The 24,645-nt window shown below is 46.3% G+C and overlaps 1 protein-coding gene across 2 annotated transcripts; it reads right to left on the reverse strand.

Annotated features, from left to right (window-relative positions):
• Nucleotides 1-1,088: 1,088 nt before the first annotated feature.
• LOC308355755 (uncharacterized protein) lies at nucleotides 1,089-24,346 on the reverse strand. Of its 2 annotated transcripts, none has more exons than XM_080824203.1 (7): nucleotides 24,014-24,120; nucleotides 9,137-9,397; nucleotides 6,760-6,808; nucleotides 6,360-6,466; nucleotides 5,857-5,909; nucleotides 5,401-5,583; nucleotides 1,089-1,233 (listed from the first exon to the last, which is right to left on the reverse strand). In XM_080824203.1, the coding sequence occupies exons 1-6, from the start codon at nucleotides 24,030-24,032 to the stop codon at nucleotides 5,425-5,427; spliced, it is 648 nt and encodes a 215-aa protein (XP_080680329.1). In that variant the 5' UTR covers nucleotides 24,033-24,120; the 3' UTR covers nucleotides 1,089-1,233; nucleotides 5,401-5,424. The 2 variants fall into 2 exon arrangements, with proteins under 2 accessions (XP_080680329.1, XP_080680330.1); XM_080824204.1 differs by having other exon boundaries at nucleotides 1,091-1,233; nucleotides 9,137-9,293; nucleotides 24,014-24,346.
• Between the last annotated feature and the right edge of the window lie 299 nt (nucleotides 24,347-24,645).

Raw genomic sequence — 24,645 nt, forward strand, 5'->3', positions numbered from 1 at the left:
AACCCTGAGTCCACTTAAAATTCTCTCTTACCCTCTCAAAAAATAAAAATAAATAAATAAATAAATAAAAAGAAATCACACAAAGGTGTGATGAATGCTGTGTTCTGGAAAGTTAAAAGGAGGCGGGAAACAGACAACCGAGGGGCTCATCACAGGCTCTGGTCAGAGAAGCCCCAGTTTCTGTCTGCCGTTAGAGAGGCAGACTTCCATGGCGAGCAGGCCGATGTTCCTGAAGCCTTTGGGAGTAAAGTGAGAGGACAAAGGTCCTGAGAGAGAGGCCCCAGGGCCTCCAATACCAGGTGGAGCCTGACCAGGAGATCCCAAAAGCACGGTGAAGACACAGCAGGAATGGAATGGGAGTGCACAGACACCAGGCCTCAAGGAACATCCATCCAACACATCGGAACCCCCAGCTGCCCTCCCACTTTCCTTGTGCAATCAAGATTGTCCCAGCTGGTGTGTTTCCAGGTGTCGATGAATTTACTAGATCTAGTTTTTAACATTCCATGCCCAGGAACGTATTTTCAGAGTGTATTAGTACAGTACATTTTCTTTTGCAAAGCCTGAAGTACGTCCTTTTCTAAAACAAGAATCCTTTGAAAATGAAGGACATTCCTTAAGTTTGGATCTTTGTATGTTGTGTTCTTTCCTCCATCTGGGCTAGCCTACCTTGCACACAAATTTTCTTCCACTGTTCTGTGTCTATTTTAGCTCCCCACTTAGATGATCAGCTCCTAAGGAAGTGAAAAATTGGGGGTCATGCAATTTATTTATTTGCTGAGTTCCTGCTTATGAGGAGCTGCTGCTGAATGATATTTGAGGCACGTTTTCAAAACAAAAAAATATGTGTTAATGGATAATGGCCAGTCCCTTCTCATGACGGCAACACAGTCCTGCCAATCTAGTTCACTCAACTAGTCAATGAGAAACAACTTCTGATAACATAATCAATTGTAATAACCAGTTGGTAATTCTTCACATTTTCTATAGCATCTTTTAGTTTATAGAATATTTTCATGTAACATCTTCAGACAGCACCTGTTGAAGTAGCCATTATTATTTCCATTTTACAGATGAGAAAGCCTGGACTCAGGGAAATTAGTTTATTTGGCAAAGGTTGAGCACAGTAAGCAAGGGGCTGAGACAGAGAGCCGACGGTGGTGACCCAAGGGGGTGGTGTAGGTGGCCGTGGGAGCGTCCATCCCCGAAGCAGGCATTAGAGGGCTGCATTGTCTGTAGAGGATTTTAAAACAATAAAACAAATACAATACAATACAATAAAACAATATAAATAAATAAATAAATAATAAAACAATAATAAATAAATAGAACAATAAAATAAAACAAAAGGCAACCTATTTTTTATTATCACCATACACCAGTAATTCTAAATAATGTCAGAGATAAAATACTCCTCCCCGCTGAGCACTGGGAAGCTGGCCTTTTCTATCCTTTCATAGAAACATTAAGAGAGGAAGTAAGCCTCATGTCCGGTCACAGAGAGATTTTTCTTAGGACTTTGCAAAGTATTTCATGTTCTAAATCCCTGTCCTTGTTAAAACAGATACATTTTCTTTGAGGGTTTTCAGAGTCTTGCAGGATTATGCTTTTCCAAAAGAAAGAACAGTTGCCACAAGGTCTAGAAGTTACTCAACCTACTTAACAGAATTTCCCAAGAATCTTCTAGAAGATCAGCATCCATTCGGTCACTCAGCAAAATGCTCTGAGCAGCTCCTCAGAGATGGGCAGGAGTCATGGGTGCGGGTGGAGGGCAGAGAGGAAGGCTGTTGAACTGTGGACAACTTCTTCTGAGGATGAGCTGGAGGACTTTGTCTTAATGCCCAAGATCTGGACCTTCTTAGAGCACATAACTCATTTGCCCTCCAGGCTTTAGCTGGAGATATCCAGAATTCTCCCATCCAAACTGGAAAGGTCAGCCGTTTCCTCCAAAGTCACAAAGGTTGATTTAGTTCTGAAGTCCTAGCTATTAGCCCATACCTGAGAGATTTCCTGGAACCTAGAATTCTCAGCACTAAATCTAGGACAGTCCCCAGCAAATTGGGATGGTTGGCCATCCCTCGTTCCAGGTGCTAAGATTTCTTAATGACTATTAAGTGTTCGTTTTACTGGTGTTAAAATCACCATGGGCCCCAAGATTGGGGCAGAGAAAGCAGAGCAATACCTTCAGTTTAGAGACGTACAGGAGCCAGCACAGGGAGGGCTTGCACTTGGGCTCCAGGAAGACCTTAGAGAAGGATTTCTAAGAGCAATGCTGCTGAAGGATCATTCTAGTTGGGGGGAGGGTGGGCAATGCATCATAGGATGTTCCACAGCATCCTGGCCTCTACCCAATATATGCCAGTAACACACACACCCCACCTCATTGTAACCATCAAAAACGTCTCCAGATATTTTCAAATGTCCCCTGGAAGGGGGAGTGAACTTTCTCCCAACTGAGAGCTACTACCATAGAGAGACATCTCATGCTGCTTCACTAAGAATTTGGAGTTGTTGGGGCACCTGGGTGGCTCAGTGGGTTAAAGCCTCCGCCTTCAGCTCAGGTCATGATCTCAGGGTCCTGGGATCGAGCCCCGCATCGGGCTCTCTGCTCAGCGGGGATCCTGCTTCCTCCTCTCTCTCTGCCTGCCTCTCTGCCTACTTGTGATCTCTGTCTATCAAATAAATAAATAAAATCTTTAAAAAAAAAAAAAAAGAAGAAGAATTTGGAGTTGTTGTCACATACCAAGGCTGGTAGAGTGGGTGTCCTGGATTCAGGCTAAGCAGACACTCCATTTGCCACCATGAAAGTCTAATGGCTACTCTGCACCCTCCCTGGGCAGAAGCAGAGTTAGCCTGGTCCCTGGGGTCTCTCTGTGACAGTGCCACCTGGGCTGATGTCCCCTTATACCAGCTCTTCCCACAGGTGCTATAAGGAATATTTGCTATCCTATGGGATGCTCCTTGGGGAATGAAAAGGAGTTTAAAGACCACTACATAGCCATTCACAGAATACATTACATATTGAAGGCTCTGAGAAGTCCTGCAATAAAGAATCCTGTTTAAATTTTACAAGCCAGATTGATGTAGAGGTCAATCTACCCATTAAGATTTAAATACTATTCACTCAATATTCTAGCTGTTGGTTCTTTGGAAACTCTGGGGCCCTCCCCAAGATTTCTGAGAGTTTTCAGAGGGTTTGTGTTCTCACTTCCAGCTCTGAGTTCAGCCTCCTCGAGACTTGTCCAGCTCATTCATATAGCACCTTTTACCACTTCCCTCTTATTTCTGTCTATGTGGACCAAGAGGCGTATTTCAGTCCCCTTTTCTCTTCCCTAAAACACCTACACCAGGCATTGGTGTGTTCAGCAGGTTTTCCTGAAGTCTGTAGTGGTAAAAGTCTTTTATCTGACTTTAGCGCCGCCTTCCCCTCAAATCTTTCCCCATTATCCCCCCTAATTCGTGATTCTCCCAGGCTCCTCCACCCCCACCCAACTCACTCTCACTTTATGGTGCAAACCATCTTGACTTTCCCCTCCTTACTTGGCCTTAGACCTTCTTTTGCAGTTTTGCCTTGCTAATGGGTCACCGCAGACTGTACCATACAAACTATGATACTTCAGAGTGAAAGGGGATCTCATAAGAATGTCGCTGGGACAGCGGGTGTATGCTAGGAAATCCCCGGCCCACCAGGGCACGTGATAAGCATACCGTCTCTGCTGAAACAAAGGGCTGTCTACTCCTGGACTTGCCCTTGACTGACACAGAAAAGGTGGCAGAGGGTTGGAGGATGGCAGTGTTTCCTCTCTACCTCCTCCGCTCCTCCTCCTTCCCTATGAATGGAATGGAGCCATAGGACGTGGTGTTATTGACATAAACCAGGCCACCCTCCCCCCGCCCGAAGACAAGCCGTGGCTTTCATCAGCTTTGGCTTTAAGTGAAACCTTCTTTTCGCCATTACCTTTCGCTTATTCATTATTTCCCAAACTTATTTGGTCCTAGATCTCATTTAATCTCTCCATCCCTACATCGATTTACCTCTCCCGTAACTAGAAGGACACACTATAGGGGACTCTGAGCTCAGAGGCAGGGAGGACTGTCTACCTTGCCACTTAAATCACCTTGGCTGACGACAGGGTTAGGGTGACATGAAGATCAGGCCTGGGGTCCAGGAGTCCCCCTGTAAGTGAGGAGAATGCTGGAGATCAACAGAGAAGAGGAATGGGAATACAGAGAGTGGTATGTACAGCCAGAGGCACAATCCCTCCCAAACCAGGCTGCTCCAAACTAACATCCCATGGAAAATGCTATGGGAAATGCTGCTTGGATCCCTGATTCCCAAACTCAGGGGCTGATTTGTTGTGCAAACCTCATCTCCTCACTCTGTTTCCCTTCCGCTCCAAACACACTCACCTCCTTGTCATTCTTTGACCATGTAAGGTGTCCTTCCACCCCAGGGCCTTTGCACTTGATATTCCTTCTTCCCAGAATGTTCTTCCCCATTTACTGTCACTTCCTTTAGGTCAAGCAATGGTGAGGCCTCCCCTGGTCATCCAACGCAAAACAGCACTCAGCTCCCACCTGGCCTTGCCTATGTTTCACAACTTGCTTTTTTTTCCCCCACAGCATATGGTCCACTTTGACAGTTTGTGTATGTGCTCATTTGTTTATTGACTATTTCCCCCTCCTAGAAGGTAAGCTCTGTGAGAACAAGGTTTTGTCTTTTCGGGTCACAGCTAGATTCCCAGAGTCTAGAACATGGTGAGGTTTAATACGTGTTTTTAAATGAAGAAAAGGAGACACTCAATGGTAATTCCAGACATCTTCCAAAGTTCCCACAGAGCGGTGCCTGGTCAGTGGTGACAGTGTGACATTCCTTCCACACTCCTTGCCCCGGAGGGCCCTCCCTGCCTGCAGGCACTCACTAGGCCTCCGCTGCCCCCCTCCCCTCACTCTTGCTATACAGCCCAGCGGTTCTGTTGGGCAGGCGTAACAAGGTAGGCAACGATTCATGTCTCCACAGACACCAGCAGGGTGTTAATTCTTGACAAGGCAGAATAAGAGAGACACAATCCAGAAGCTGAGCCCTAAATAGTATGAACCCTGCCTCAGGAAGGACAAGAACTAGAGAAGCCTTCTTTGTTCGCCCGTCTGTCTCAGGAATCTGCTTCTGGGGCTGGGGTGGCTTGGACAAGCATGTCCTTGTCTCTCGTATGCCACTCCTTTCCATTAGAACTGCATTTTATTTCCAATAAATTAGAAGAAATACCAGCCATTAGAATATGTTTTATGCATATTTCTAAACACACACACACACACACACACACACACACACACACACATCACCCATCTGAAGCACAAGCCGACTCAGGATCCCGCTGGGGTGTAGGTCTGACACTCCACCTGAAGCATGTCACCGGCCTCCCATCAGCGGAATACAATGGAGGCATATTCCACTCGGTCTGGGGATGTCTTCTTAGGGCGATCAAAAGGGGGCACGTTGCCATAGACAGCAAAGTCGTCCTCTTTCCAGGGATCCAGGTTGATCACGTTGGAATATATGGCATCGGCATGGCAGGAAGGCTCCTTCAGAGACAGGACCCCAGTTAGAGACAGATACCTAGGCCCTGGAGAATTCCAGACACGATACCAGCTACTGGCCCCCTGCAGAACCGCAAGTGGAGTATTGGGTTTTTGCCAAACAAACTTGGATTTCCTTCTATCTTCAAAAACAGTTTCTTTCAGGGCTGTTTTCTGCCTCATCCCACTACTCTCTCTATAGCGTCTACCTAGGAAACAGCCTGGAATCGTGGCAGAGGTGACCAGACACTCCTCTAGGTATGATGACTATCTCCTTACCGAAGTTTTATGGAGAAAGTTGGTCTGGTGCCTCAGTTGTTTCTGAAACAGTCCTAGAAAAACGAATAAATTCAGAGTCAGCTTGAGTGGACATAGTAACCATCTTGACTTGGTTGATTGCTGGACTTCTGCTTGAAAGGCCAAGTTCACTGTATTGAACGCACAGGGCTCCTGAGAGGAAGTGAAGTGCCCGGAATGAGACGGGAGAGTGTGCACTATTGGTAAACTTCATAATCTGGGTTATTACTTAGATGAGGTTATGTGGCATCAATATTTCTTTTCGTTGATGCTATAAACCATAAGTGTATATGCAGATTGTTTCTATATGACTCTCAGCATAAAGAATTTGCACCATAAATAAATCTGTTGCTCTGTGCAGAGTCTGTCTGGTAGGTCCGAGCAACAGAGGCCATAGCTCCCTCCTGCCGTCCCCCAAGGCTGCCCCCTGGGAGAGACACCCCCATCTCCACCCCCCAGTTCCAGGGCCAGCTTGTTCAACTCACTCTCATGTCTCCACTTCTTCAGGGTCATGGACAAGAGACCCACCAGGAGCAAGATGAGAGCCACAACACCGACGGAGCCAGAAATGGCTGTGGCCGCAGTGCCCAAGCTGGGAGAGGCAAACAAGAGAAATGAGGGTGTTCCAGGTGCCTTGACCAGGGTCGGTGACCACCCACAGAATTCCCCTGGGGCCTCCTACACTTGGAGGAGTTCTTCCATTTCCAGGCTTCCGTGTCTCCAATACCCACCCATTTCCTGCATCCATTTTGAGACTCTCTCCTCCGCCCCAAACTCCGGAGCCATGGTCCCACTGGCACCAGTCCCCACACCCAGGCCAGGCAGACCCCTCCTCCACAGTCCCCAGTACTTCTCATCCACGGGTCCAGCCCTCCTCTCACCTACCTGCTGAGTTCGTCGGATTTAGCCTCTGGCTTCAGGGTTGTGAAGTTCTCTGCAGAAAGGAAAAGGAAAGGAAATCTGAAAGTAATTTTTACACACATGCTACAGACTGAATGTTTGTGTCCTGCCCAAATTCGTATGTTAACTGCTAAGCCCCAGGGTGATGGTTTTAGGAAATGGGGCCTTCGGGAGGGAAGTAGGTCATGAGGGTAGAGCCCTCGTGAATAGGATTAGTGCCCTGATGAAAGAGACCCCCATAGAACCCCCTGCCCCCTTCCACCATGTGAGGACACGGGGGAGGTGGGAGACGGTTACTATTTATGAACCAGGAAGTAGGCTCTCACCAGACACTGAATGTGCTAGTGCCTTGATCTTGGATCTACCAGCCTCTAGAACAATAAGGAACAAATTTCTGTTCCTTACCAGCCACCCAGTCTACGGTCATTTGTCAGAGCAGTCCAAAAGGACTCACAGCACACATTGGAAGTGAGCTCTACAGGACATCAGTGTCATATCAGTTACCGTTTACTGGGGACTTAACACATGCCAGGCACATTCAGTATCTCAGCCGATCTTCTTAAACAGACAATGAGACAGGAGCAATTGTTAGGAAAGAAACCAGTTCAGACACAGATCACACTTGCTCAAGGTCTCAGAACTAGTGAGGGGCAGCGCTGGGACTTGAACCCACATGTCTCGGACTTTAAATTGTGTGTGTATGCATGCTACCCTTTGCTGTCTTTGTGTGGTTATTTCACTCTCAAGTTCGCCCCCTTACAAAGGATTAAGGGACACCAGATATGACAGGATGTCCAGAAAAAAGATAACCAGAATAAGGCAGATGAGGGGTACCTAGAGAGGATCATGTGGTGGGACTGGAAGGGGTCAGGACCCTGGAAAGGTAGGCTGATACTGGGTAGAGGTAGCAGGTGAAGGGGCACCTGTTCCCTCATATTTATAGCAGCAATGCCCATAATAGCCAAACTATGGAGAGAGCCTAGATGTCCATCCACAGATGAAAGGATCAAGAAGATGTGGGGGACAGACAGATAGATAGATGTAGAGATCTGTGTCTATATCTACCTGTATCTCTCTATAACTATCTATCTCTCTATCTATCCATCCATCTATCTAATATCTATCATGGAATACTACTCAGGCATCAAAAAATGAACTCTTGCCCTTTGCAATGACATGGATGGAACTAGAGGGTGTTATGTGAGAGCTTTCCCAAATTCAGGGCGGGGGGGGCGGGGTGAGGATGTGCTATTCTCCACACTATGAAACCATTTCTCCTGCGTCAGGGGATGGAGACACCAAGTCCATCCCCTCTCTAGACACAGCCCGTCCCTGGATTCTCAGAGTTAGAAGGAATCTTAAAACATACCTCATCAAACCCTCCCACCACGCATATGAGAAGCTTCAGGACAAGCCACTTGGCCCACACAGGGGCAGGAGCCGTGGACTGAGTTTTGGACTCCAACCCTAAAGCTCTCTTTGTGTGCACTTAGGTCCCTCCAGTTCCTTCCCCCCATAAAGTGGGGCTGTACAATCCATCCCCGATGGCAGGTAGCACCTCTCCAGACCCGCCTTGGGAGCTGGCTTGCAAACACCCCAAAGCAGAGCAGTCTCTCAGGTTGGGCGAAGGGAACCTAAGGCATCCCTAGTGCGACCTGATGCCCGCTGATGATAAACAGCACCCAGGAGCAGACCCACTAAGCATCCCAGCCTCTTGGGGCCCTATGGCCAAACAGAATTGCATCGGGCACCTTAATGGTTCACTTCCCCTCTGCCTTTCCTTCTGTCCCCCTTCTGAGTAAGACAATTGACTTCACCAAGTTTCTCTTTGACAAGCTCCTGCCCACCTTCCGAGTGAGGGGTAGGGAGGGGATTTGGAAACCAGATCTTCCCAGTGCCCGTGACACCAACACCGAAGATGAGGAACCGAGTCATAGGCCTTGGTGTGGAGGAGTGGTGTGGAGGAGTGAGAAGTCACATGTAAGCCTGGAGCTGTGAGAGGGGAGCCAGGGGCACCAGCTGGGGTGGGGGGGGCTGGCTGGGATAGAGCACCCTTGTTTGTAACGAGGAGGACAGAGAGCAGAGGGTTAAGAAGGCAAGGACGTAGCTGGGAAGGCAGAGGAGGGTCAGTGGGGGTGAGGAGGACGAGCATGAAGGTGGTCGTGAATAAGCCTGAGCTCTAGGGTCTCCGGGCACTTCCTGTGTGATCTTAGGACAGTCACTGAGCCTCATTTTCTTCATCTGTGAAATGGGCATAGTAAGAATACCCACGTCACAGGGTTGAGAACTAAGTGTTCTGACTGTATGGTTTAACAGTGAGTCATAGCCCCCTGGCCTTGGGCTGGTTTTCAGCTGGTCTTACCCGAGCAGAGCCGTGGTGTGGGCTCGTCCGGGAAGGCATTGCTGCTGGCTCTGGCGTTCTGGAATCTACAGTTGGTCCAATTCATTTCTCCAGGAAGTCCACCCAGCCTGTTCCTATGCCGGGTCCAGAGGGCCGTAGGACAGGTGGTCTCCTTTAGCTGGAAACAGAGTTTCTCAGAGGTATTTAGCAGCAGCTGGCACACACGGAACCCCAGGGAACGGGCCCCTCTCTTCTCCACCTTTCTCATTCCACCTCGGGAGCCTGCAGGGTGGGGCGGACATCAGCATCTCCCCGCTGCAGGGGAGGCCCCTCAAAAGCATTGCAAGAACATTTCTCTCCGAAGCAAAGCATCTTCAGCTAGGCCTTCAGCAAACACGCGGCCTGGAGTGCACCCCCCAGCCTCTCCCTGTGACGGCACCCTCCGATCTGCTAGTGTATGAATTTACCTCGCTCGAGTTTCTGGGTTTTGACTGCTGTCCGTCCACCACCCCTCCAGCCCCAGGGCCTCCCGCAGTCCCTACGCACCCAACAGCCTCCGTATGTATCTGTCCAACCAACAAACGGAAGCCAGAGATGGCTTTCCAGCACCCAGAGCCTCCGCTGATTGGAGCTGGGGCGAGCCTCCTCCCTTGTTGCTGGCAGATCTTTACATTTTGAAAGGGAAGTTGATTTGAAACAGCCCCAAGTCCCCCCGAAACAACCAAACTGAGTGATAAAGTAGAGATGGGGCGTGGCAAAGTGATAAAGTGGGGAACGCCGGTTTGGGAAACAGGGGAGCTGGGCCTACCACACACCGAGAGCGGTGTCCTGGAGGCATCTGCAGGAGGATGCCCTTCCTGCGCTTGGGGTAGAGTCAGAGAGATGCAGGCCACCAGGTGCCATCGCAGCCGCTCACCCGCTGTTCAGGGTGTGAGGCGAGGACAGAGTAGGTTTAAGACCAAATAAAAGAGGGGCGCCTGGGTGGCTCAGTGATCTCGGGGTCCTGGGATTGAGCCCCGCATCGGGCTCTCTGCTTAGCGGGGAGCCTGCTTCCCCCTCTCTCTCTGCCTGCCTCTGCCTACTTGTGATCATTCTATGTCAAATAAATAAATAAAATCTTAAAAAAAAAAAAGACCAAATAAAAGAGGATCTGTTCCCTTCTGTTCCCCACAACCCCCACAACCACCCCCCCACAAAAGACCTGCAGAAGCAGAAAGGAAATCCCTTAATAAGGCAAGATTTGGAACCAAGAGCCCAGGTGACAGGGGTGAGTCACTGAGCCTGCCTGGACTCCGTTGCCCTATTTGTGAAATGGGGCCAGGGTGCCGAGATTAAGGCACCACTGCAGAGATAGCCGGTTCTTGTCACAAACGCATGTCCTTGCCTCCGTCTCGTGTCCCCTCTGCACATGGCCCCATGCACACTATACATTCCTTCTCATAGTCCCACCACTCACGGACTACTGAGGACTCTTTGGAGAAAAGCCTTTCTAAGTGTTAGGAATCGTTTTATTTTTAATTTTGGAGGGAAAAGGAAACATCATTCACCTTTTCAATTTGGGGCTTCTTTCAAAGTTTTTGTGTTATTTATTTTACTTATTTATTTATTTTTTGGTGAAAAGTTTGTTTTGTTAGGGAGCGTTCAGATCAATCAGAATTTAAAAGGTACAAAAGGAGAGTCTTTGAAACACTGCTTTCCCACACCCTTCACCCTAGTCAGCCTGTTCCCCTCTCTGGAGGTAACCAGCATTTCCAGTTTAGCGTACAGCTTGTGTATACATAAGCAGACAGACAGACATATGCAGACATACAGACATACACACGCAAAACAGTTTTTCCCCACCAGGTGATAGCATGCTGTATCCGTTGTTCTGCCTCTGCTATTTCACTGAAGATATCCTGGGGTTAACTTATTATCAACAAGTTCCAGAACTTTCTTTCTTTCAGCTGCTGAGTGTTCTATCCCATGGGCGCCCACCATTTATTAAACGGGTCTCTGGTAGTAGACATCGAGACAGTTTCCGATGTCTGCTCTCCAAATGATGGCGCAATTCTCAAACATGCTCGAACATCACTTTGCACACGTATAAACATTGGTGTAGACCTGGCGGATGGCTATTAAGGCAGATTTGCAATCCAAATTGTAAGGAGTCGGTGTTAATTTTGAAAAATCCAAAATGTAGTGTTACCCAATTGGTTACACACTTATTAACCAGATTTCACTCTACATGGCCTTTGGCTGTTCCCCCAAATCAAAATGCTCCTCAAAACACAGAGATCGGAGATCACGGAGAGTACGCAACAGAACTGCCAGTGCCTCTCAGGGCTGGCCCCCCAAAGAATCCAAATGCTGTCAGCCTCTGTAGCATCACCTGAATAAGCGCAGTATTTCTCCGGGGTACTGCCATGGCGGGGGAGGGGGGTACCCCCAACGTCACGGATATTTCCAAGTATTTCAAACAAGATTTACTGAGTCATAACCATAGTTTGCTTAAAACCCAGGCTGTAAGGATGAAAAAAAGGTGGCCTTGCCATCAAGAAACCAATGGTATCAAGCAGCAGACAGTTCTCAAAGTAGATTCCGGGGACTCCCTGGGGGTTCCAGAGATCTTTTCAGAGGGTTGGTGAGGTCAAAACTATACCCATAACAGTACTAAGATGCTGGTTGCCTTTCTCAACTGTACAGAGTACTTTGTACTCAAGGGTACTTTCCAAAGGCTACGTGCCGTGTGATTGGGTAACAGACTGAATGCAGAAACATATCTGAGAATCTAGCTCCCAATGATCAAGCCAGATATTAATAATGAGATTGGCAAAAATGTAAATCAAAGCCTCTCTTCTCACCGCAGTTTTCATATCTTGGGAAATGAGGTGATTTTTTTTCATAAAACTATGTTATTTATGTTAATACAAAATGGTCTTAGTATTTTTTTATTAAATTAAATAGTTAAAAATGTTCTTGGTGGGCACCTGGGTGGCTCAGTCAGTTGAGCGTCTGCCTTTGGCTCAGGTCATGATCCCAGGGTCCTGATGTCGAGTCCCGCATCAGGCTCTCTGCTCAGCAGGGAGCCTGCTTCTCCCTCTCCCTCTGCCTGCTGCTCCCCCACTAGTGCTCACTTGCTGTCAAATAAATAAAATCTTTAAAAAAAATTCTTGGTTTTCATCTCTAAAATGGAAACTATAAATAGATATAACCTGCATAAACAATAGCTCTTTGGGTTCCTTAATAACGTTCAGCTCAGGTCATGATCCCAGAATCCCAGGATCGAGTCCCGCATTGGGCTCCCAGCTCCACAGGGAGTCTGCTTCTCCCTCTGATCTTCTCCCTCTCATGCTCTCTCTCACTGTCCCTCTCTCTCAAATAAATAAACAAAATCTTAAAAAAAAATAATAATGTTTAATAGTGTAGAAGGACCTTGAGACAAAAAGTTTGAGAACCTCTGGTCTGGGGACTCGTGGTGTATCTGCACGCAAGCGGTGCAAACCACAAGCCACAGGAGAGTCAGACCTGGCTGTTCTCGAAAGGCAATATATGTCAAGGACAGAATCTCTCGGAACAGAAAACTCTCCAGGCCTCCCGGCTGACAAGGCAGCAGGCGTGTAGACGGCCCCGCTAGAGCAGGTAGACACCAGGGGTGGGGGAAACACGGCTCTGAAGTCCAGGAAGTCTGGTGAGGAAAGGAGGCACACACCAGGCTAAGCTGCTGACCGCCTCCCACTGAAATTCCCAGGGTCACCTGCCCTGCACGGAACCCTTCCTGGCTGGCTACTGGTGCCTGAAATTCCAAGGCGGTGTTTCATTCCCTTAGTCAATAGGCAAACTCACTCCAAAACAACATCAAGAGTTATTCAAGCTGACACAAACGTGTAAATAACTTTATGGTTGTTTAGATAGATTAGAGGTTATGCTTTTATTAATAAAACAATGGCAGGAGTGGGGTGGTTGAGTGGGAGGGAACAGGCATGCGGCAATATAGGAGACCAAAAAATATTACATAAATAAACCATAAGAGCCATGCCTGGACTCAGGAGGGCAGAGGGCCACCAACAGAAGGATGTAATTGAGCTAATTCTGGGCAGAGTTCGGGAGGAACTGGGCATGGCCCTGGCACAGAGAGGGAGCTCCCAGATCCCCCTCCCACCCCAGGGAAGAGAGACGGGGACTCCAACAGCTGTAACCAAAGGCAGGTGTGGGTCGGTGTGAGAGTGACACACAGACAAATGGCTCTTAGATCAGAGAGGAAAGACAGTTCATTTCCAGCTTGGGTGACAAGGCAAGGCTGGCATGGAGCTGAGGGAGGTGGCATTCATGCTGGGGCTGGACAATGGCAAGATAACTGGGCAGTGCTGGGACCACGACATGCCAGAGAGCTACAAGCGACACTGAAAGGAGAAGGAGCGCTGAACTCCTGAATGAGGGAGGGAACCTGCTGCCTTGGATAGTGGAAGGAAGGAGGGACAGAACCTGGGAGGACAGGGTGAAGGAAAGACCATTCACAACCTAGACTTCAAGAGCCCCGCGCGGACTGAGGTCATATCTGATTTGATTTATCTGCTCCAGGGCTAGGTCAGCTCCTGGAGCAGAGCCGGCCGCAGTGAGCGCTTGAAGAAGCACTAGAACCTTGGACACATTCCTTTTCCCCAGGATGGTCACAGACGTGTCGCTGTCATCAAGCGGGGTCAGCAGAGCAGACAGGGCCCAGAGACGGGGGAAGAGACATTTAAGCACATTTCCTCCTGGTTTCCTCTGAAGTAAATATTCTCACCATTTCTGGGACTTTAACTGTTGTTTTCAGGTTGTTTTTGCCAAATTTCGTTTCTCAGAATAGAAACCCTGTGTGTTCTTGAGGTTTGTGACAAGGCCATTTATTGGTTGGAAGCTGCTTTAAAGATCTTTAGGCTTTCAGTTTGCATGGTGGCTTATCCACAAGCCTCAGACAATTGCCTTAACATTCGCTTCCTAAGAAAATCAGAATATCAGCTTCTTGGCTGATAGTACTTACTCTCATCTGTAGATGGGGTGATTAAGGTTTCCTAGGGAGTAGTGAGTGAACGGCCCAAGGTCAAAGCAAACAGGGTGACTGGCATCCAAACACAGGTCTCACGATCCCATAGTCACTCCTGCATTTCCTATGTGGGTTGTTTCTACGCACGTGGGAGCACTGTATTCCCTATAATGGCCATATAAATGTCTAGAGTAGTGAAGCACGGTTGTTCAAGTTGCTTATTGCTCAAGGGCACGGCATCTAAGACAACTACCGGCTTCAGAAACATCATTATAATTTTGAAATTTTTTCACATTTTTATTTAACTGCTCATTCCATAGGTAGGAGTATATATACACCTACACCTATATACTATATATATATACATATATAGTATAATATATTATATTACTATATATTATATTATTATATATTTTTTTAAGATTTATTTATTTACTTGAGAGAGAGAACCCAGGGGAGGAGGCAAAGGAGAGGGAGAGAGAATCCCAACCACACTCTGCACGGAGCACAGAGCCTGAACCAGTGACCAATCTCAAGACCCCGAAATCAGGACCTGAGCAGAAACCAAGAATCCCCTGGTCAACCAACTGCACCACAGGGGTGCCTGAGATGGTTTATATTCTTATTAATTTTCCGGCAGATAACAAAAAAAATTGTCTAAAATCTAACCAAATCCATTTATTATGATAAATTTCTGACACATGGAAATAAGGACTTTTTCTAACAGTGTTGGCATTTACTTGCTTCACACAGTGAAGCAGAATAAAGAATAAAGCAGATAAAGAACTCGCTGATTTGAGACATCTACATTAACTGTTTAAAAACAAGAGCTGCTTTTCCAACTGCTATTCTGATTTTTACCTAAACTAAAAAAAAAAAAAAAAAAATCCTCTATTAGTATTGGTGTGTCAGTAAATTTGAAATTCTGCACTAAAATTCATATGGATGCCTGAATGGTAGCTCAGAGCTCCGAATGATAATCTATCAGCTTTCATTATACCATAACTCACGTTTGTAACAATTAATGCTCATTTACTATTTTGTCTCTGTAAAATAATTACTTTAATTATTTTTAGTATTTCATTTCTTTTTAATGTTAGTATCTTGATTTTAATATTATTCTTTTAATTTTAATTACCATATGTTAGAAGTGTCTATATAATGGACTGCGAATTAAAGCACAGCTATTGGGCACCTGGGTGGCTCAGCTGTTAAGCATCTGCCTTTGGCTCAGGTCACGATCCCAGGGTCCTGGGATCAAGGCCCACATCGGGCTCCCTGCTCAATGGTGAGCCTGCTTCTCCCTCTCCCACTCCCCCTGCTTGTACTGTCTCTCTCAGTCAATTAAATAAATAAGATCTTAAAAAAAAAAAAAAGCACAGCTATTATTTATGGGTTGTTAAAGGAAATTTCTTCAAGATAAAAATTAGCCACTGTTAAATTTCATAGCTTGCTACATACTATTTTTTAAAGTTACAAATACCAAAATTAAATACTAGGTTCATATGCTGCTTTTCCTAAGATATTGGAGTGAAAAAAAAGAAGGTATTGAATGATAGATGAGAAATGAAAAGCTGCCGATAGAAGAAACGAAATGATTTGAATTGTTGAGTAAATGTGGGGAGAAAGAGGTAAAAGTCGAAAAAAGTAATAAAAGAGCACAGTGCCGTTGGTTGCATGAGTCTCTCACAGAAATGAGAGCAGGATGTGAAATTATCTTTTGGCCCCATTGTCAACCATAACTGACGGATTGCAAGAAAAATTAGGAAAAAATGCAAAGAACCCAAACACATGACACGGAGTTTGAATATGAATCTAAAGAAACTGTAGTCTCTTGACATTGAGAACAACTTCTCCAAAAGAGAAAATTCTAGAAAAAGGAAAGAGGAGATTCATCTTAACCATGAATCCTAAGACCAGCCGTGTCTCATGAATCCTTGCACGCTGCCCTATTACCCAGTCTCCAGCACTGAACCCATGTTCAGGATACGTCTGGACAAAGACATGCAAATGGCCAGGTCCATCTATAAAACATCTATGAAAGAAGGCATAGCTCAGTCATAAGCAAAGCAGTTAAATTAAAACAATTTAAAACCGTTTTTTTGTTGTTGTTTTGTTTTGGTTTTGTTTTGTTTTGTTTTTAAGAAGGAAAATGGTCAGTCCTGGCAAATGTTCTGGGGTTGGACACTCTGGCAGAAAGTCAGTTGTTAGAATAGACCCAGAATAGTGTCCCTAAGGCCAAGTCTCCAAACGGGGACTTGAAGCCTACTCTAACTGCAGTTTCCACCTCCCCCAGAAATCTAGTCTTAACTGGTCAGAGTTTTCCCGTCAAGACCAAGAAAACAAACTGTCACATCGGTTCTCTCCATCCCCCAAAGGAAGATCAACTAATCTACCTTTTAATACCCTTTTGTACCCACATGAAAGTGACCTCTCCTGAACTCATTTTTTTTTTCTATTTATGACTTCCTTGTTCTGCCTTTAAAAACCTTTCCCTTTCTGTAACCCTTTGGAGCTCCCCTCTCCTTGCTAGAAGAGATGCTGCCCAGTTCATGAATCATTGAATAAAGCTAATTAGATCTTCAGATTTACTCAGTTGAAATGTGTGTGTGTGTGTGTGTGTGTGTGTAAGGGGAGGGGACGGGGGAGGGAGAGGGAGAGAGAGCAGGAGGGAGGGGCAGAGGGAGAGGGGAGAGAATCTTACACAGGGTCCACGCCAGTTCCCCAGTTCCCCACGCAGGAAATGATCCCAGGACCCTGAGATCATAACCTGAGCCAAATCAAGAGTTGGATGCTTAACCAACTGAGCCACCCAAGCACCCCTTGAATTTTGTTTTCTAACGATATGCAAACATTTGGGTGTCAGACTATGACTGCTAAGTCATTTACAACAGCAGCAGTTGAGACACGTCTTTAATACTGAGAAATGGATTGTAGGACATCCATAAAGTGAAATAACATTTGACCATTAAAATGATCTATGAAAACTCATTTATTAATGGGGAAGATGTTCACACCCTAGTGTCAAGTCCATAAAAGACAGATAACACAACAGAATGTCAAATATGCTCCATTAAAATTAATACGCCAGATGCATGTGTGTCTGTGCATGTGTGCCCTGAGTATCCTTTTTCCCCTACTTGACCACATATTATGGCCATCTTTCCACATCCACATCAGGGAAAAGTAAGTACCCAAATGTTAGTAATAATTGTCTCGGGGTGGTGAGGTTCCTGGTGAGTTTCCTGTTCTTCTTTCTTACTTCTCCATGTTTTCCAATTCTTCTGCAGCGAGCATTTACCGTGTTAAAAGAGAGTGAGGGGGCGCTTGGGGGGCTCAGTGGGTTAAAGCCTCTGCCTTCGGCTCAGGTCATGATCTCAGGGTCCTGGGATCGAGCCCGCATGGGGCTCTCTGCTCAGCAGGGAGCCTGCTTCCCCCTCTCTCTCTGCCTGCCTCTCTGCCTACTTGTGATCTCTCTCTGTCCATCAAATAAATAAATAAAATCTTTAAAAAAAAAAAAGGGGAGCAAGAAAGAGGAGAGGAGGAAAGAGAGAATGAGGGAGGGCAAGGTGGGGAGAGAGCTGGTCCCCCCCATCAGGCTGGAGATGAAGGGGCAGTGATCCTCAAAAAAAGGAGGGAATCAAGATAAAGGAGAGGCTGCCGGTGTGAGGGGCCTCAGTCGAGAACCCTAAGAGGCCACTTCTGACAGAACAGAAGCATTGGAAAGTGAAGACTGTTTTTAACAAGAAGGATTCAGAGGCGAATGGAATGCCAGAAGCAGCCCGGGCGTCCTTGAAGCTGCCTGTGAACCCAGCGCCTGGAGGAGAATAAAAAGTTCTCGTGATGGTCAAGGTTCTTTCAACAACCCCTGGGTTTCCCCTTCTGCTCACAGAGCGTCTCCCCTTCTTGCCTCTGACGAAGCCCGGATGCACGTGCGGCTCTGACCTCCTTCTCGTACCGCCTGCTCCTAATGTAGGTCAGTGAAACAGCTGTGCAATGAACCTGGGTTGTTGGCTGTTTTGTTTGTTTGTTGCCATGAATCGATTTTGATACGTGATGAGCGAGGGTTGGACGATCTCCACGTCCCTGAGACCCTATTTTAAAACACATTCCGGTAAACATCACCTTAATCGGGTGCACACCCAGTGCCTGAGCCTCACTGGAGTCACTACATTTAGCTCATTTTGAAATCCGGAGCTGCCGGCAGAGTAGGTATTAAATAAGTAAGACGGCGGCCCGCTGTGAAAGAGGGAGCAGGAGAGCGTGGCCAGAGGCCCGGGAAGAATCCACAGGGACCGCCCCATTTAGTCCCAGATCCTCCTGCTTCCCACCCTCCAGTCTGACCCACCCCTCTATCACCCACCGGATGCCAGACTCACCAGCCAGTCTTCCTTGGTCTTTCTCTGTCTGTGCTACTAGTAGGAAGGACTTGCTGGATGGCCCAGAGGGAGGAGGAGCATCGACCTTGTCCCTCAGAAGCCTTCCAAGCCCTCCCAGAGCACCATCAGCCACCACCCGCAGGGGAACAGTGCTCCTTCCACCCTCCCTTCCTCCCTCCCTCTCTCATCTCCGTCCCCGCCCAGGGCACCCCTGGGCAGCACTGCCAAGCCTGCTCTGTCAGGATCTCAAGACTTGCATCTATATGGGGATGTCACTGTGCCCTGCGGAAGGAACATGAATGCACCTCACTCCCTTCTGTGGTTTAGAGGATGCGGGGCGCTTCCAGAAGCAGCTCTAGAAACCGGCAAGAGCCCCAAGAATGGCAAATCAGCCAAGGGCTGGCTCCCTACCACATCCTGATTATTCAGCATCTATTGAGTGCCTACTGTGTGCTCCCTGCCTTGGAAGGCTCTCAACCCAGTTAAAAGCACACGTAAATTTGAAAGCGCCACACTGTGCGTGGGATGACGCGTCCTGGTAGCCATGTTAATAGTGAGACTTGTCATTTTTCCTTTGGAGTTTTGTTGGTTTTTTTGTGTTTTTTTTTTTTTTGAGATATAGTCTGGAGGTTATGATCTTTTAGGAGGATATAGATAACGGGCTTTAGCAAAGCAGAACAACATCACTGTCTTTTCCTCCCCATCAGAGCTGCTGCCTGCAAGGTTGACCAACAGATTCTTTACTTCCGGATTTTCACAGGAAAAAAAAAATTAATTCGAGGGTAACATATATCTTGATCTTCATTGTTGACATGTTAAAAGCTCTTTTTTTTTAAGGTCTTATTTATTTATTTGAAAGAGAGAGAGAGAGAGAGCACAAGTGGGGAGGAGGGGCAGAGAGAAAAGGAGAAGCAGGCTCCCCTATGAGCAGGGAGCCCGATGCGGGGCTCGATCCCAGGACTCTGGGATCATGACCCGAGCTGAAGGCAGAGGCTTAACTGACTGAGCCACCCAGGCACCCTGACAGGTTGAAAGATCTTCAAAAGAGCTCATTTTCCAGAAGTAACTTAACAGGGCTTTTGTCCATATGAAATGTTTTCCGCCTTTTATTTGCAGCTACCCAATTTCGAGCAACGGTCCTTGATTTGCTAGTAGTCACGGAATGTGTTGAGTGACAGGAACTTGCTGCTGATAAGCACACTCAAGAAAGAAACAGGTTCAAAACCCCAAATAGCCAACACAATCTTGAGAAAGGAGGATGAAGCAGGAGGCATCACAATTCCAGACTTCAAGATACAATACCAAGCTGTAGTAATCAATACAGTGTGGGACCAGCACAAAAGTAGACAATGGAACAGAATGCAGAGTCCAGGTATAAACCAATGCTCGCATGGTCAGTTAATCTATGACCAAGGAAGGAAGAATATACAATGTGGGAAGTCTCTTCCTCAACAAGTGGTATTGGGAAAACTGGACAGCAACATGCAAAAGAATGAAACTGGACCACTTTCCTACACCACACACAAAACCAAACTCAAAATGGATTAAAGACCTAAATGCAAGACCTAAAACCACAAAAGTCCTAGAAGAAAATGGAGGCAATAATTTCTTTGACATCAGCTGTAGGAACATTTTTCTAGATACGTCTCTTTGGACAAGGAAAGCAAAGGCAAAAATAAACTATTGGGACTACACCAAAATTAAAAGCTTTTACACAGCAAAGACAATGTACTGAATGGGAGAAGATATTTGCAAATGATATATCTGATAAGGGGACTAACACCTATAATATATAAAGAACTTACGCAACTCAACAGCAAAAGGAAAGAAAGAAAAGAAAAGAAAAAGAAAGAATCTGATTAAAAATGGGCAGAGGACTTGAATAGACATTTTTCCAAAGGAAACATACAGATGGCCAACAGACACATGAAAAGATGCTTAACATCACTCATCATCTGGGAAATGCAAATCAAAACCACGGTGAGATACCACCGCACACTTGTCAGGATGACTAGAATCAAAACGACCAGAAAAAACAAGTGTTGGCAAGGATGTGGCAAAAAAGGAACCCTCGTGCACTGTTGGTGGGAAAGCAAACTGGGGCAGCCACTGCGGGAAACAGTACGGAGGTTCCTCCAAAAGTTAAAAATAGAACTATCCTATGATTCAGTAATTCTGTCACTGGGGATTTGCCCAAAGAAAATGAAAACAACATATGAAAAAAGATAAATGCACTCCTATGTTTATTGTAGGATTTAGAATAGCGAAGGTACGGAAGCAAGCCGAGCGTTCACCCATAGATGAAGGGCTAGAGAAGAGATGGTATATAAACACCACGGAATATTACTCAGCCATAAAAAATGAGATCTTGCCATTTGCAAAGACATGGATGGACCCAGAGGGTATAAAGGTAAGTAAAATATGTCAGACGGAGCAAGACAAACTCCCTATGATTTCACTCATATGTGAAATTTAAGAAACAAAACAAAGGAACAAAGAAAAAAGAAGCAAATAATTTTAAAAAAGATTCTTAAATACAGAGAACAGACTGGTGGTTGCCAAAGGGAAAGTGGGTGGGGGGATGGGTGAAATAGGTGAAGGGGATTAAGAGGTACAAACTTGCAGTTATAAAATAAATAAGTTGGAGAGATGAAAAGTACATCATAGGAACTATAGTCAATAAGATTGTAATAATATAGTTTGCTGACAGATGGTGACAGCAGTCAGCATGGAGTAATGTATGGAATTGTTGGATCATTATATTGTATGCCTGAAACTAACATGACTGTATGTTAATTACACTTCAAGGAAAAACATTCTATATCCGGTGATAATATGCCTCGAATGTGAGAATAAAAGAAATGTATTTTCAGAGAAATAAAAGCAGACAGAAGTCATTGCCCAATATGTAAGGGAAATGATACAGGGTAGAATTCAGTAAAAATGGGCCAACCGAGAATGTTACGAAGTGTGTATGTAAATAGAAACACAACTTTAAAATAATGCCAAATGTTCAATAGCACACAGACCATGATCTCATAAAATTCAATTAATGAAATTAATAAAAACAGGCTTTCAAAACCTTACTACCAGTTCTGTCTGTCCCTTCCCCCCACATCCACACTTTTGACCCCAGAGCCAAGTTTCAAAGGGATTTAGATTAAGGGTATATTCCCTGACCCATTTCTTTTAACATCAAAGCCTCAAAAACTGACAGCGAGTTAATGTATGGTTTTGCCAAGTTGGAGGGAGAAAAATCACTCTTCATCCTGAAATCCATTTAGAACAACTAACTACTGCAGGATACTTAGACTGACCCTCCAGAGACTGGAGACAAGGAATGGCAGAACCATCTGGAAAATGAATCTTCATAGGCCTTGTCCTCAGCCATCAGCGCGCACTGGATCAGGAGGTTTGAGCTGGGCCTGAGCTGGGGCTGGGGAAGCTTCCAGAGCTGAACGGCCTGCAATGGACGGGTCAGAGCTGCAACCGGGAGAGCCCCCGGGACTTTGCTTCCTCTTTACATTCAACTGCAGTGAGGGGACAGGATCTCGGAGTCCTAAAGACAGCACTCCTCGGGGCATCCCAGATTTGATGTCACTCTTTTAAAAAACGGCTTTTCAGGGAGGATTCATAAGCAGGTTGATGAAGAGACTTGGCCTTCTCCTCCCATCTGCTAAACAGATAATGAGGATTTCTAGTCACCGGAGCAATGACACCAGATTGGAATTTCCAAGGCATGAAGCCGTATGTACGAAACGGCTCTGGAAAACACTAGCTGCGTGGAGGGGATCCTTGAAAATGAACTTGAGGTTTCCTGCCCACCCACACAACGCGAACTCCCCTATCTGGAATTTGGTTTCCAGCACATCAATAGCAACCTCAACATAAGGAAATAACAGGATATCAGACTGTTAAAAAAAAAAAAAAAATTCTTAAGTTAAAAAAAAACTCAACTCTAGGTGTAACCCAGGAGGGATTAAGCAACAAGAGCAGTCTCATTCAGTTTCCCCAGCCAACAGGATTGGGATCACAAATGGTAAAAGTTCTCTTTGTTTTCAGAGGTGGAAGCTATGCATCCTAGGCCACTTAGTTACACTGGGGCCATGCCAGGACTAGAATGTTCTCAGGTATTCTGAGAACCAGCCCTGGGCTTGTTCCTTGTACAATCTAGAAATCGGTGACAAAGAATAAATCATCCAGGGTCTCCCTAATGAGTTCCTTCCGTGTGCAGGCATAATAGGACCTACAAATAAGGGGGAGGGGGGACCTCCTGCAGGCTCTATTTCAAATATGCAAAAATAAAGCCACATGCTAGGGGTCGGGGGGAACTGGCCTTCTGAGCCAGGCACGTCAGGTTTCGAGTCCTGACCCTGTGCTACTTTCCAGGCGGGCGATTTTGAGCAAGTTGTCAGAGCTCTCTGAGCCTCAGTTTCTTTATCTGGAAAAATAAATAAGGTCTACCTCACAGAGCTGTCCTGAAAATAGATTAAGCTGGTGCTTAATAAAAGTTAGTCCCCCTCCTACTTGCTACCACCCAAATTCCTTTATCCTAGAACAAAGGGATAGATTACATGGTATGAGCAACGCATTTGCTAAGGTGTAATCAGTGATTCAACAAGTATAAAATACACAGGAGATCTTACTCTGGCCAATAAAAGATTCTGAGGCCTTTACATGCCCCGGGCGAAGGGCATCTCTAGTCTGATCAGAGAGCTGAGAAAGAAAGAAGGGGAGGACAAAAGCCAGGGCAGCAGAGACCAGACACGTCCAAGAGAAATGTAACACAAGTCACACATGAATTTGAAATGTGGTAGTAGTCACACTTTAAAAAGCAAAAAGAAACAGAGGACTTAATCTTAATAGTATATTTTATTTAACCTGATAGATCCAAAAAATGACTATTTCAACCTGCACTGATATAAAAATTATTAGGATACTTTTTGTTCTCTTTTCCTAACAAGTCCTTGAGGTCAGTATGCATTTTACACCTGCAACACCTCCCAGCTCGGACTGGCCTCCTTTCAGATATGCACCGTCTCTGACCCGGCAGGTACAGACACATTTCCAAGTGCCAACCACTGTGCTGGGTTTCGGAGGACTGGAATGTCTAGACTAGGGCACAGCTGCTGCCCTCAGGGTGCCCACCCTCTAGTTTGGGATCAAGGACACATGGACCCATACATCTGTCCCAACAATACACATCTGCCCATAACCGCTCATCGTAAGGCACTAAGCCTGCAGCTCAGTCCTCTTCCTGCAAGCCGTTAGACATACCCCAACCACAAGGACAAAATTCCTCGCCATTACCCTCATACACAGTTGTCAGCCAACGTCTCCGATGAGGGGACCGAGGGTGTATCGCAGCACCCTAGAGAGCAGCATAAGGAGAGGGGTGTACGTTGCTCTCATCCTGTTAAGTCGCAGTGTGGACTCTCCAACGGGCACGCCCGGGGTTCCAGGCACGTAGGAAAGAAACTGAAAGCGCTCGGAGCGCTCCACGGAACCACTTACCTGACTGGGAGAGCAGCATCAGCGGCTGCGGGAAGAGCCTTCCATCTGGAAGAGGCAGCTGCTCTCACTGTGGCCGCTCTCCTCCGCCCTACCCCATCCTCTCTCCCCTGCCCCTCCCTCGAGAGCCTCTTCATTTCCTCCACTGCCTGGCTGGGCTCAGAGGGAGACTCACACCCCCCGAAATCAGAAGCCACTGGCTGATGCGGCTGGCGGAGCCATCTCCAGGCTGCGCAGGTGTGGGCCTCAGCAAAACCACAAGCTGAGATTTGCTCTAGATTCTTTCGCATCCGTTTGGAAACACTTTCTCCCTTTCCGCATCTCCACCCGGCCCACACCCTAAATTCTTTCTTTATTCCCACTGGGGCCAGGCGCCTGCCTGGCTCAGTCGGAAGACCATGGACTCCTGATCTCAGGGTTGGTAGTTTGAGCCCCAGGTTGGGTGTAGACATTACTAAAAATAAATAAACCTTAGAAAAACAGAAAACTATTTCTCTTGAGAAACTAATTCATTCTTAGGAGTTAGTGACTCCATGAGCCTTCTTTCTCTGGGTATTTGCGTTTTCAAAAGCTTAGATAAATAGCTAAGATTTATTGAGAGCTTGCTAAGCACTAGCCCAAGAATGTCTAGCTTT

Source organism: Martes martes (assembly GCF_963455335.1).
Source record: "Martes martes genome assembly, chromosome: 15".
In the NCBI taxonomy this organism is placed as follows: domain Eukaryota; kingdom Metazoa; phylum Chordata; class Mammalia; order Carnivora; family Mustelidae; genus Martes; species Martes martes.